This window comes from Prionailurus viverrinus, chromosome C2, assembly GCF_022837055.1.
Source record: "Prionailurus viverrinus isolate Anna chromosome C2, UM_Priviv_1.0, whole genome shotgun sequence".
Lineage (NCBI taxonomy): Eukaryota > Metazoa > Chordata > Mammalia > Carnivora > Felidae > Prionailurus > Prionailurus viverrinus.
The window spans coordinates 12,170,065-12,184,109 of record NC_062569.1 but is presented as its reverse complement, the minus strand read 5'-3'; the positions used below and the strand labels follow the sequence as shown (position 1 = coordinate 12,184,109).

The 14,045-nt window shown below is 39.8% G+C and overlaps 1 protein-coding gene across 1 annotated transcript in view; it reads right to left on the bottom strand.

Annotated features, from left to right (window-relative positions):
- The window catches only part of GADL1 (glutamate decarboxylase like 1), a 138,227-nt gene that overhangs the window by 59,694 nt on the left and 64,488 nt on the right, over positions 1-14,045 (bottom strand). Inside the window, exon 12 of the mRNA XM_047875748.1 lies at positions 4,416-4,467. Coding sequence (XP_047731704.1) covers positions 4,416-4,467 — 52 coding nt within the window. The remainder of the gene's footprint in view (positions 1-4,415; positions 4,468-14,045) is intronic.

Here is a 14,045-nt window from a genome sequence, read left to right as displayed (position 1 = left end):
ATGAAGACTAAACAATGTGCATCAGATTTTTGCGATTAGAAGGGTGCTGTCATCTAAATAAAAAAATATAAGAAGATAACTATAAATTGCATGTACTTGATACATAGCAGGGGTAAATAAATAATAGAATATGAATAATTAGAGCTCTGGGGAAGAGAACTGAGCTGTGAATTATCTGACACAGGAAGTGTTCAGGAAGAGGTTGACATCCTGTTATGGCTACTGGTTACCATCAAGAGAGGTGTCCTGCCTCCAGCAGGAAGTTGACTGGATGTCCTTGAAGATCCTTTACACCCTGGAAAGTCTATGGAGCCAAAATAACTCTTCCTAATGTAGAACTCAGGAAGAGAAAAACAAAAAGTTGAATAATTAGGACTCTCCCAAGAGATCAAAATAAAATATGTGAATGATAGTATATGAATGACTATACCTCTAGGAAAACACTTATTAGATCTTAGATCCAACACAGAAAAAACAGAAAGATTATTTTCAGGGGCCTATGAATAATGCAGAATTCATTTGAAATGATAACTTTAAATCATCTTCAAGAAGATATGCATTATTTTTGTTCTTTTCAGGAAAAGGTATTCAAATACTGGATATTCTGTTTTGTTGTGTTCATTTACTGTTTTCAATATTCCACTTAACATTCTCACTGCTATCTGCTAAAAAGTGAATATATATGTGTGTAAGTAAAATTTTATATATATATATATATATATATATATATATATATATATATATTCGCATTTTTCCTAAAGTGATAGACTTTCAGTTTCACAGACTGTACTCCAATCACATCTCTCTTAAGTCTATGGTACGGTTATATCTAATCAATCCAACTAAGCATTTGTTAGCAAAAAGGATAACTGCCTTGACACTTATATATATATGAGATTCAAGGTCTAATTTTACATTATTTCTCCAAATGGAACACAGAGAAAAGAGGCAAGTGCATCTCACATACAAAACCCCTTGTAAGTGGGAAGGCTGGAGTGCTTTTAGAAAGCCACCTTCACTGCTCTGGGGCCATCTGGCTCCCATAGCTAAGATATTCAGGGCAGAAGGCTGCCTAATGATTAAAACCCACCATCACTTGCATTACAAGTTGAATGTTTGCAATTCCCTAAAATGATGGTGAGAGTTTCCTCCCTTAACTTTTAAGCCTTTAGGAGGAACATATACATAACGTTTAAGACAATCCGTCTTTTTTTCACTTTTTCTTTTAGCTCTATCAAAAGACTTCAGTTCCAAGGTGCACAGGACTTTCCATAGGCACCAGAGCTCCCACAACCAGAGAAATAGAGAAGGCAGTTCAAAATTGTAAAAATAAAGAGTAAAACTCAACCTCAAGGAAGTAAAGAAGGCAAGTTAAACTCAAGAATATTTTTTTTAAAAAAAGTGACTCAGACTCAACCCCCAACCAATCCTATAGCTGTTTTGCGCCTATGTGCTTATATACGCATCTCTTAAAAATATAGATGTTTTCTCATGTAATCATGCCATTATCACACCTAGCAAAATTATTGATAATTCTTTGGTATTATCCAATAGCCAGTTCACATTAGAAGCTTCCCAACTGTTTGAAACTTTACTTTTTACAAGTGTTCAAACTAGGCAACAGCTCCCTCTGCTGCATGTGGTTATCAGGCCTCTTCTGTCTCTTTGAGCCTGAGGTGATCATCGCTACCTTCTCCTTTTATTTTCCTTCACCCCACTAACCTGTTGAGGAAACCAGGACAGCTGCCCTGTAGAATATCCCACATTCCAAATTTGCCTTTTTGCTTCTTTCAAGTATCCCCAGAAAGCCATTTAACTATGGATTCTCTTGCTGTCTTTGCAAGGTCTTTCATATCCCCATTTTTCAGGAACTTTGAACTCTTGCAGATAGTGGCGGAAGCCACAGTCAGGAGTCACTGGAGCAGTGTTTCTGCAGCTTATTGGGAGGGCCGTCATCAAACCTCACCTCTGCTACTGCAACGGCGTCCCAACTTGTCTCCTTCATCCTTTCCTTGGCTTTCCTTCACCCCCTCCCACCCCCTTCCTCTCTTCCCAAGACATCCAGCACCATCTTTTAAAATGGAATTCAGGGGGCGCCTGGGTGGCGCAGTCGGTTAAGCGTCCGACTTCAGCCAGGTCACGGTCTCGCGGTCCGCGGGTTCGAGTCCCACGTCGGGCTCTGGGCTGATGGCTCGGAGCCTGGAGCCTGTTTCCGATTCTGTGTCTCCCTCTCTCTGTGCCCCTCCCCCGTTCATGCTCTGTCTCTCTCTGTCCCAAAAATAAATAAACGTTGAAAAAAAAAATTAAAAAAAAAAAAAAAAAAAGAAAAGAAAATGGAATTCAGACTCCTGTCTGCTTAAAACTTCCCTGACGACTACACTTGGAATAAAAGCCAAAGGTCTTACCAGGCCCTACCTGACTCTACCTGATCTGGTCTCTGCCCACCTCTCCAACTGTATCACCTCCTATACCCCTCTTTCTTAATGTGCCTTCTTCTGGTTCCTTAAACACTTCGAACTCCTTGTAGCATTAAGCCTTTGTAGTTGTTTATTGATTCTACCTAGAATGCTTTTCGCTCAGACAGCTAGTTGCATGGCATGCTGTTTACCATCAATCAGGTCTCAGGTAGAAGATGACCTCAGAGGGCCCTACCTGCATGACCCAAACCAAACAAGCCACCCCCCACCGACATCCTCATTCCAGCATTCCACCGTCCTTAAAAAAAAAAAAAAGTTACTTAACATACAGCATAGTCTTGGCTTCAGGAGTAGGACCCAGTGATTCATCTCTTACATATGACACCCAGTGCTCATCCCAGCAAGTGCCCTCCTTAATGCCCATCATCCACTTAACCCATCCTTCCACACACCTCCCCTCCAGCAGCCCTCAGTTTGTTCTCTGTAGTTACGAGTCTCTTATGGTTTGCCTCCCTCTCTTTTTTCCTTCCCTTCCCCTGTGTTCATCTGTTGAGTTTCTCAAATTCCACGCATGAGTGAAATCATGCGATATCTATCTTTCTCTGACTTATTTTCCTTAACATAATACCCTCTGTACATTGTTGCAAATGGCAAGATTTCATTCTTTTTCATTACTGGGTAGTATTCCATTATACAAACACACACACACGCGCACATGTGTGTGTGTGTGTGTGTGTGTGTGTGTGTGTGTGTGTGTATACATATATACCAAATCTTCTTTATCCATTCATCAGTCAATGAACACTTGGGCTTCTTCCATAATTTGGCTATTGTTGGTAACACTGCTATAAACACTGGGGAGCATGTGCCCCTTTGAATCAGTATTTTTGTATCCTTTGGATAAATTCCTAGTAGTGCAATTGCTGGGTCATAGATAGTTCTATTTTTAATGTTTTGAGGAAACTCCATACTGTTTTTCAGAGTGGCTGAACCAGTTTGCATTCCCACCAACAGTGTGAAAGGGTTTCCCTTTCTCAGCAATCCTCACCAACATCTGTTTCTATTACAGAACTTGCTACATCTGTAACTATTTATTTGTATACTGGATTATCTTTGATGAACCTGCTTTATTGTTTTCTTAAGAGATCTCACTACCTGATGCTTGTTAGGTATTAATTTGCTTGTTTATTGCCTGTCATTTACCATTTTTGGTATAAATACTCTCAGAGAGAGGGATTTCCCTGTTTTATCCTCCCATGCCTAGAACTATGCCTAGCACATAGTAATTGCTCAAGAAATCTTGCTGAATAAATGAATACCAATGGCAGTCAGATTGCTTACATATAATACAGGTTCCTAGGCTGTAATCTCTAGGGGATTTTTACATTAGGTTAAAATTGCTATATAATACGTGCTATTAGAAGATCTGAGAGAACTTTATACTTCCTATTTCTTAAAAATCAGAATTAAATAACACTCTTCATATTTTCTAACCATATGTTTTAGGAAAAAAACAATATTCTCTACTTTTGCAACCACTTTACTTCTTATATATAGCAAGCAGTCCAACACAAAATGACTTATTTTCCCATTGCTCCAAAGCTAATATGCTTTCCTTTTTTTATAAAAAGACAAAACTAAATGCATTATTGTACATTCACTTAATTGATTTTTCACATGCAGGCACCACTATGGCACAGTTGAATATTCACAGTACAATCATCATGCAATTTATATATTTATTCAGTATTATCCTTGGTAATTATTATTGAGCACTTTAATTTTCAATACTTAAAGGCAAGTGTGCTCTTTGTGAATCTAACAAAGGAAAAATACTCACTAATAGAGTAAATTAACATAATGGACTCCATGAATTAAGCTAATGACTTGTTTCTAAGTCTGCAACACAAAAACCAGTGAAATATAACAGATTAGAAAATTACCACCTTCATCACTGTTGACTGACAAAATCACGAGCACAATTCCCTAATCACTTACTTCCAGCAGTAGCTTGAATCCTTCTCTTTTCTTGATTTCTTCTACAAGGTATCTAAAAATGAAAGTCACAATAATATTTATAATTTGGAATCCAAAAACTCCATGAACACAACTGACACACACGCACAAACTGCTATTTCTGATGCAGAGACAAGGCTTAGAAATAAGGAAAGGCATAGGGATAGGAATAGACACGGATTTAAACACATATTCCTGAACCTACTGCAGGCCTCTGGGGCCCGAGCAAAAAAATACATCTTTTTAATAAGGTGATGTCTATCTCACATGTCAGCATCAGACTTTTACCCCACTATGAAAACCACCTACAGTATATCGGAGATACATCTCTGACCACGTGAGTTACACATTTATATTCTAGATGGGGATTTAGTATAGGTACTTAAATTACCCAGCTGGCTTTTGGTGCGTAATCCCACCTATAAGCTCATTTAAACTTAAGGAAGCTCAACATTACCTTTTCCAAGGGCAGAACCGAGGAAAGGAGAAGTGATCATTAGTATCATGTTAAAAGTTAGTGGGCTGCAGCTACTGATAGAATGTCCATGAAGTCACCTCAAATGTCAGGGAAAAGAGAACTATCAGACCATAAGCAAAGGGCACAGATACATGAGATATGGAGTATGACCGAGAAAAGACAAAAACGACTTTGAGTAAATCCACACAGACACCTCTCCCCCTGGGCTTGGCTACTGTCAATAAAAAGGGGAACATTTTGAAATCATTGGCCTTAAAAATTAGTGATTTGGTTATAAGTCTGGAAAAGTTTGTAACCCTTGTCCCAGTATTTCAAATTTGGGGGTAAAGTGTAAGGAATGACAAAAATGTACTTGCCAGAATATTTATTGTGATTTTATATGTAATAGCGGAAGAAAGGAGGAAAGAAAGAAGCAAACAAACGAACAAGAACACGACACCCAGCAATGAGGACTGGCTTTGAAACTTACGGTCCACGCATCATAGGGAATTATATGGTACAATTGTATGGAATATGAGCATGTTGCTAAACTAAACTACACATATTCAACTAATACTTGAGGACAACAAAAATGTTTTTCTTGGGCCTAAATCTCAAAAAAACTGAAATAACACAATTTACTTTTCGAATCTCAAAGGCTGTTGTAAAAAAGTTAAAATCATACACGTAATTTTGTCTAAATCTACATGTACGTGTATATGTGTATTTAATACAAAATAACCAGAAACAAGAGTAATATCCAGAAATTGGGAAACGGTCAAATAAAATGTATTATAGCAATGCAATAGAACATGATGCAGCCATTAAAAAGAATAGATTATATCTACTTTAATTAAACCACAGGGATGTTTATGAAGTATTAGCAAGAGATAAAAGTAAGGTACTGAGAAATACGGATAACACAATTTTGCTTTTTAAGATATTATAAAAAGAACGCAAAAGTAATTCCTATCCACATGCATGCATGCATGCATGCGCACACACACACACACACACACACACACACGTTTTTAACAGAGTAAAGAAAGAAAGGGTACACCATATATTGTTAGTATTTACTCGAGGAAGGAACAAACAGGATGCAATGGGGAAGAGAGAGATTAGTAGCTCTCTTTTTATATTTCTTTGCAAAGTTTCTTGGATGTGGTTACTTGTAAAATTCTTAAAAGGGAACTTAATAAACAAAAATGTAAAGTACAAAACGTATAGACAGACACATGCAATCTCTATCTACATAAGGAAAGCTTCTGAACCATACTTTTTGCAGCTCCTCAGACACAAATGTTCGTAAGCAATATGGGAACTCTGAAGCAATGCCACACTTCACCCTGAGGAAGCCCCCACTAATTCTGGACACCTCAAAGCTAGGGAAAAACTTTGCATCTCTAGAAATCCCGGGACAGACTCTACAAGATTCTAGTTGTGCAGATCATCAATTTTGTGACTTTTGGCAAATCCCTTAGCCTCCCCAAGCCTGCCTCAGTGTCCTCCTGTATATAATGGAGGTGTGGGACTAGGGGGACAAAATCCTTCCCTAACACATGATGACTATAAGAAACTTACACAAAAGTCTCCATTTAAGCTATGTCTGTCAAACAGGCTACAGCGGCTCTCAAGAGAAAGGCATCCTAAAACAGACCAGGATCATGTCAGTTACAACTCTGCTTTTTGCTAACCGTGGGGACCCAGACTTTGTGTCAGGGTTAGCGTCCCCACTGCAGCTGCTCTCAGAGCCCGGAAAGCCCAGGGTAACAGTCTGAGTTGAGAGTGCAGGTGATTCGGGTGAAGAGTTGCTATTATAAACATCAACAAAGGCTCACGCTGGAGTCCCCCAACTATGCTCCATGCCAAACCGTGTAAATACGTCTCCCACATAAAAGAGTTCAATTGCCAAATAAACGTGAGCAATGCTGGGCATGCCAGTTAGATTACTTTTGTCTACAATTAGAAGGGGACTTGGCTTAATTCATAAAGACATTTATTGGGCTGGTTGGATGGTTCAATACTGGCATCAAAAACCAGGCGTTTTGTATCGTTTCTATCATTTCAGCCCGCCACGCTCAGAGTGCTGATTGTCTCATGTCCACAAGATGTGTGCCACACTCCACACGTCACATGCTTGTACAACGGTGTCCAAGAGGGAAGAGAGGGGGCTGGAGCAAAAGCATTTTCTCTTCATTTCTCTCTATTTAGCTAACACTATTTCCCCCAGGAGCCTTCAAAGAATTCTTCCTGTATCTTCTTGACTGAGAAGATACCCTGAAACTAACCCCGAAACTAACTACAGGAAGTGGAGATTGGGTTAGACCGATGTTCCCAGCAAGACTATTGCTACCTAAATAAAATCAAGGTTCTGTTAGCAAGAAAGAAAAAGGGAGACTGGCTGTTGGGTGAACAATAAACAGTGTCTGCATGTTAAAAATGTTAAAAGTCAAGCTAAAAAATGTTTCTATATTACAGGTCCCCTCAGAGTCTTTAATGCACTAATGAACACTGAATCTCCAAGAGAGGAGTTAGCATTTCCCAAACATATTTGACCATGAAAACGTTTTTTGGAAGAACATTTATTAAAATCTTCTGGAAGTCTATTATTCCACCGAGTACAGTTTCAGAAATGCTAGTTTAGAAGTGCCTCATCTATAGGGTACTCTATCCTCTTCTTAAATAAATACTTAAATTAAATGGGTTTTTGGGAGGGAATCCAAATAAGGTTTGAGTCACTTCTGCCTACATTCATAGGGATGATTTGTTCCTCACAATTTCTCTTTTCAATACATGGAAACAGACTAAAGATAAAATACATTTCAAAAAAAAAAAAAAAAACCTAGTCTTATCTGATGCAAACCAGAAAAAAGCTGTACATTGAGTTTGGGGACATAATGCAGGAACCATAAACCCCTTCCACCAAAAGGAATCCGGGTAAATGGATTCAAAAAACAACAATAGCTTATAAAAACTCATCACTGTGCTTCCTACTAATCTTAACAAAAAAAAAAAAAAAAAAAAGAGAAGGGAGGGGAAACACACACACACACACACACACCAGCAAGAATTTTCACCAATCCTACTGGGTAAAAAAAACTCATTGTATTAATATTCTGGCTTGATTTTGAAGCATCCATTAATGATGTTCTTGTTCCCAAACACTTCCCTTACAAACATGCTTCCGACATTTGAAGGCCCTCAATTCTCTGATTTGTTCAATAAGTCTGTCTGATATTTTTGCATTGAACTTGTCCTTTCGCAGGACATTCTTTCCAGAAACAGCCTTTCCAGTCTCTTTCTCAGCTACTCAGTCTCCCTGGAACACTCTGGACCAACTTTCTCTCCCAGTCTCACCTCCTCATTTGAAATTTTTTTTTTTCCGATGCACCGAGTCTCCCAGAACTCCCGAGAGGTTCCCCATCTGCTCTCTATATGCTCTGCATATATTAGAACATATTGCATGGCTTGTGTGATTCATCACAGACACCTACATACATGCTACGTTCTACTGCAATTGTGATTTTTAAAAAAATTACCAATATAAAGAAAAAGATGAAAACGCTGGCCCTTCTATAGCCTTGTAGACTGTCACCCTCTCATCACCTAGAGAAATACACCAGCACAGAGGTGCCATTGTGTAACTGCTCACCTTTTCCATACTGAAAACAATAAATCCCTCAGTATTCATGCAAGTCAGTGAAACGAATGCCATCTGAGAGATTACAGAGATTGTGTGTCAAGGGAATAGATAAATGATACACTGGAGATCTAACAAAGGAGCCGAATGGGAATTCTTGGGCTGTTTGTTGTTGTTGAAAAGATTTACGCACATGACTTTTCTAGACTCGCTTTAAAAATTACCTCTTACTGAATATCCATTTAAACTGAGGGCCTTAACAAAGGCCTGGAAGGTGCCCTCAGCAACGGGTAGCCCTGGGTATTGTGAAACATTTTCAGCTCTTCTAGGCAAATATCAGGGATGCACAGTCACCTGCCTTGTGCCTGAGGTGGTGATTTTAAACCTCAGCCCTCTGGGTCTCAGTGAGGCCTAATAATCGCACATTACTGTAGGTTCCCAATGTCACTGCTTTTCAAACAATCCAAGGAGAAAGCAGGTTTTTAGTCATTAATATTTCTTGAGATAAGAGTTCTCTTGTCAACTGGAATGACAAGGGTCAAATGGAAATTAGGAAAGGCCTTAGAAATCTTCCAGGCGCTAATTTTTCCCTTTTTCCCACCTTCTGACAACTCATTAAGTAAGAATCATCGTCCTCTGGAAAATGTTTGCTCTTGCTTTCCCAAGGGAAGCGAAAGCAAGCTATCTCATCAGGGTAATGGCAATCCATTGTTCCATCAAACTCCGGTCCTTAAATCTTGAGGTCAATATACAAATTTCAAAACTAAGCTCCATTTAGATTCAGGAACGTGGAAATATTGCTTCTATGGAGTTGAAGTAGCCTTTCCTGCAACATGTCAGGGGGAAAGAGTTGCCTAGCCTTGCCAGTATGTGAGAGACCTGACCAAGGATCTAGGGAAACGGGTATCTTGGCTACAACGGGCTACTGATAATAGGTATGCACACCAAATAGTAACACAATCCTCATCTGCAGCTTTACTTTGCTAATTCTTATCTGCTGAAGGAAATTGTACTTCTTGGAAACAAAACAATGTTGTTCTGAAATTATAGAAATTATGCCAGGCTATGGCCTTCTGGACACGGGTAAGAATGGTTTTTATTAGGTAAACTCTAAAGCAAGTGGCCTAGGGTCAGTGAGCTTGACCATAAATGATGTTTTAACTCTCAAGAGTCGGTGCTTTGAACTGATTATACTGGCTTACTTAATCGATGGTGTTCTAGGGCTAGGATGGACTGGCTGTTAAGAGCCAATTGTTAAATATTCACGAATTGTTGACAGCTCGCAATTTGACACCATGGGAACATTTACACCATGGGAACTGCCGGCATTTTAGACTTGGGCTTGTGTTTGCTCCTGCTGAGAGCCAGGTTCCCGGTATACCGCTGTATGTGGGCTCAAACAGAACGGACCCCAGAACGGAGATAAAGTCCCTTCTTTCCTCAGGAGCAGAACCACAAACCAATTAGCCAATCTGAAAACAAATAAAATCATAGAAATAAAGACTTACATTGCCAACTTAATATAATTCTTCATCCTAAAGAAACTCTCCATAATTTCCTATTCACTACAAGTGACACATCTAAAAGAACTCAGTGAAAAATTCATTAAAAATAGAAGGACTCAGTGTTTGCTCAGCATTGGGGGTAGAACAGGATGACTTCTGCCCACCCCGGGAATAGAGGGTTGGATTTATGAAGAATGTGGAATGTTAAGGCAAAAAAAGAAAAAAAAAACTATGATGAATAGCAGCATGATAGAGGAGGGATTATTTCTCAAATATTTAGATACAGGTCACAGCGTCTGCAGTGATGCTCACTGAAATGTTAATTCAATTCAATTCAACTTGACAAACATTTACAAACAATAAGTGTTTGTTGAATTGAATTGAAGTGTTAACATTTATCCTCCTGTGATATTTCTCTGCAAAAATTAGAAAGTATCCTTAGACTATAAATTAAATTCCACCCTGAGCTGAATGTTAACTTTATAACAAATATGATCATCAAATATTTATATCTAGCCTTCTTTCAAGACACCTGTCAATGAATTCCTTAGCAGCTCAGATGGAATAATGCAGAGATTCTACCACAATTTAGTTGAGAAAATACAAAAACAAAAAAGGAAATAGAGCTTTCTGAACTTTTAAGTGAACAGAAACTATGAATATTTATGGTAGACGTTTTCATTTTTTTTTCACCATTGGGTAGTTATCTCACTAACTCTGATAGAGGTACATTAACCCTACTTTTTTTTAATGTTTATTTATTTTGAGAGAGAGAGAGCATGAGCAGAGGAGGGCACAGAGAGAGGGAAAGAGAGAATCCCAAGCAGGCTCCACACTGCCAGTGCAGAGCCTGATGTAGGGCTCAAACGCATGGCCATGAGATCATGACCTGAGCTGAAATCAAGAGTCAGACACTTAATCGACTGAGCCACCCAGGTGCCCCTAACCCTACTTCTAATAAAGGCATATTCTTCACCTAGTTTCAGCACATATTTTATAGAAGGAAATGACGTCTCTCCAGTGCCAAGGGAGGGCATGACCAGTGAGAGTATCACATTTCCCTGGCGACAGCAACGGATTAGGGATGGACGTTTGCCTCATTCAGATATAGAGAAAACTTCCTTTGGGATTGTTAAGAGAGGAGCACACTCTCCTTTTGACCTTGAACTTGAACCGGGGAGGACACAGATCTTACACTCCTGGCAGCCACCTTCCAACATAGGAATAAACCAACATAAAAGACTGCAAATCTGGAAGATGGAGAATGATTAAGGTGATATTGTTTAAGCTCCTAGATAAAGTCATTCCAGAAGTCATCATTACACTACCTCATAAGGTACATGAGATAATAAATGACCTTTCTTTGTTTATAATATCTTGAATTATGGTTTCTGTTGCTTACCACCACCAGAGTCCTAAATGATACAATATTTATAGATTTTCAAACTACTTCTTAAACCATAATCACTAGATTTTCTGACTTCTAACAGTCTTCTGAAAGTGCCAAAGCCATCACTTTATCTGTCCTTATAACCAAGCCATTATGAAAGAGTATAAAGGAAATCTCATTTGAAATGGAGTCAGGAAGCCCTGCAGATGGGGCTCTCATGCCCTACAAACTAGACATCAATTGAAGACTTCAACAGGAAAAGGCTACCTTGCGTTTTCCAACAGGAAGAAGCCTATTTTACTACCACGGCAAATAGGAGGAAGATTTTCTCCTTGTCTAGCAACAGCCCCAGCCAGTGAGAAGCCATACTACTCAGCCAATGAGAAACCATCACTTCCTGTCTCCTCCAATGGACCCATGTCCAAAGCAACCCCTCTCAACTTCCCCCTTTCCTCTATATATGCAAACTTCTCCCCTTTGTTCTCCAAACTTGCCTATGTTTTGCCATGGTTTGCATGTCCTGAATTGCAATTCCTCTGTCATTCCCAAATAGACTATTTTTCTGGTAAAAAACTGGCTGTTTTATTTTCGAGGTCAACACCATGTAACTTTGCAGTTCTTCCTGCTAAAAGGCAGATTGTATTCCCTGACTCTCAACATCGAGTTTGGCCATGTGATTTACTTTGGCCATTGGAATGCCAGTAGAGAGGATATAAATGGAACTTTGAAGTCAGCTTGCATAATGGGGCCTTCTTGGCCTTCGGTCATCTCCATCAGATGACACTCTGAACACACTCTGGCTCACCTGTTAATCCAAGGAGGCTGCAAAGCATGTAGGGAGTAGACTGAGACCCTCCACCAACCCCCACAGCCACCATAGTATGAGATAAAGCCACTCCAGCCAACTGCAGATGTATGAGAATAAATAATTGCTGTTTGGGGGCATCTGGATCAGTCCGTTAAGCCTCCGAGTCTTGATTTTGGCTCAGGCCATGATTTCATGGTTTGTGTTCAAGCCCCACATGGGGATCTGTGCTGATAGGGCGGAGCCTGCATGGAATTCTGTCTCCTTCTCTCTCTGTCCCTCCCCCTGTTGTTCTTTATCTCTCTCTCAAAATAAATAAAAATAAACTTGACAAAATAATGGCTGTTTTAAGACACTGATTTTTCAGACAGTTATTGCACAGAGCACCCATACAATCCCAGTATAGAAAGAGGAAACTGTTTGATGCCTGGGGGCCTCAGTCAATTAAGCATCCGACTTTGGCTCAGGTCATGATCTCACCCTTCAGGGGTTCAAGCCTCGCATAGGGGTCTGTGCTGACAGCTCGGAGCCTGGAGCCTGTTTCGGATTCTGTGTCTCCCTCTCTTTCTGCCCCTCCCTGTCTCATGCTCTGTCTCTGTGTTTCTCAAAAATAAATAAATGCTAAAAATTAAAAAAAAAAAAAGAAAGAAGAAACTGTTTTATATCTCTAAGTGAGACTTCTGGATTTTGCATGTGAAATGTAGCAAGAAATATGAAGGAGAGATCATCCAAACCAGAGATCACAAACTCCAGTGCCTGTAGTGGTCAAGCAGGTATAAATAACCAAAACTCATATAGCCTGTAGCTTATGCCAGGCACATTCTAAGGGTTTAACATATGTCAATTCATTTAATCATCACAACAACTATTTGAACTACATACGACTGTTATCTCCATTTTAGTGGGGTGAACCGAGGCACAGAGAGGTTAAGAAACCTGCCCAGGTCACCTAGCTTGTAAATGGTAGACCTAGGTTTTGAGTCCAGGTTGTCTGCAAAAACACAGAAGGAAGTAGGGGGAATGTGGGTCTCTAGACAGGCATCAACATGTTCAGTGGTTTGTCACCATGTGGGACTGAGAGCATTCAGATCTTTCGAGAGAAGCCAAAAATCCAGATTTTTGACAAATCTCCCTATTTTTAAATATTTTAAGTCTTTAAATGTTTGAATTTTTTTTTAACACCAAGAAGATTAAGTCTATGCAGTTGGGGCTCAACCAATCACATTTAAAACTAAATTTGGCTGTGGCCTGCCCATTTGCACCCACTGATCCAAGCTTAGCAGAAGAGTCTTGAGTGGCAAATGTCCACCACCTGTCTCTCGAGAGCTTGTCTAATGCCTTTGGAAGTGTCTTCAAAAGCTTTGTCTCTGACGTTACGACGAGACAGGTAACCACAGCACTTCCAGATTACCTTTACCTTCTTGCCTCTACTCCAGCCCCACGTTCTCACAGACCTGCTGTTCAGGTCTTTCAGGTCACCATGATTGGGGCTTGATCCTCCACTCTGCCTGCACCATTCTCCTTCGCTTTCTTCACCGGGTCTTAGTTAAATGTCACTTCCTCCAGGAAACCTCTGCCAAAGCCCCTCAAGAACACTAGGGAAGCCACCTGAAGGCTCTTGGAGCACCACATACCTCTCCTTACCGAAAAGCAGGTTCACCTTTATTTGGTCAGGTTTGTCACTTAAAGGTATCTGTTACTAGGCTAGGACCCCAGAGGGCAGGAGTAGGACGGTTTTGTTCACAATTCCTAAAACACAGTAGGTACTGAAAAAATGGCCATTATATGAAAGAAGAAATGCACAGAAGAAAG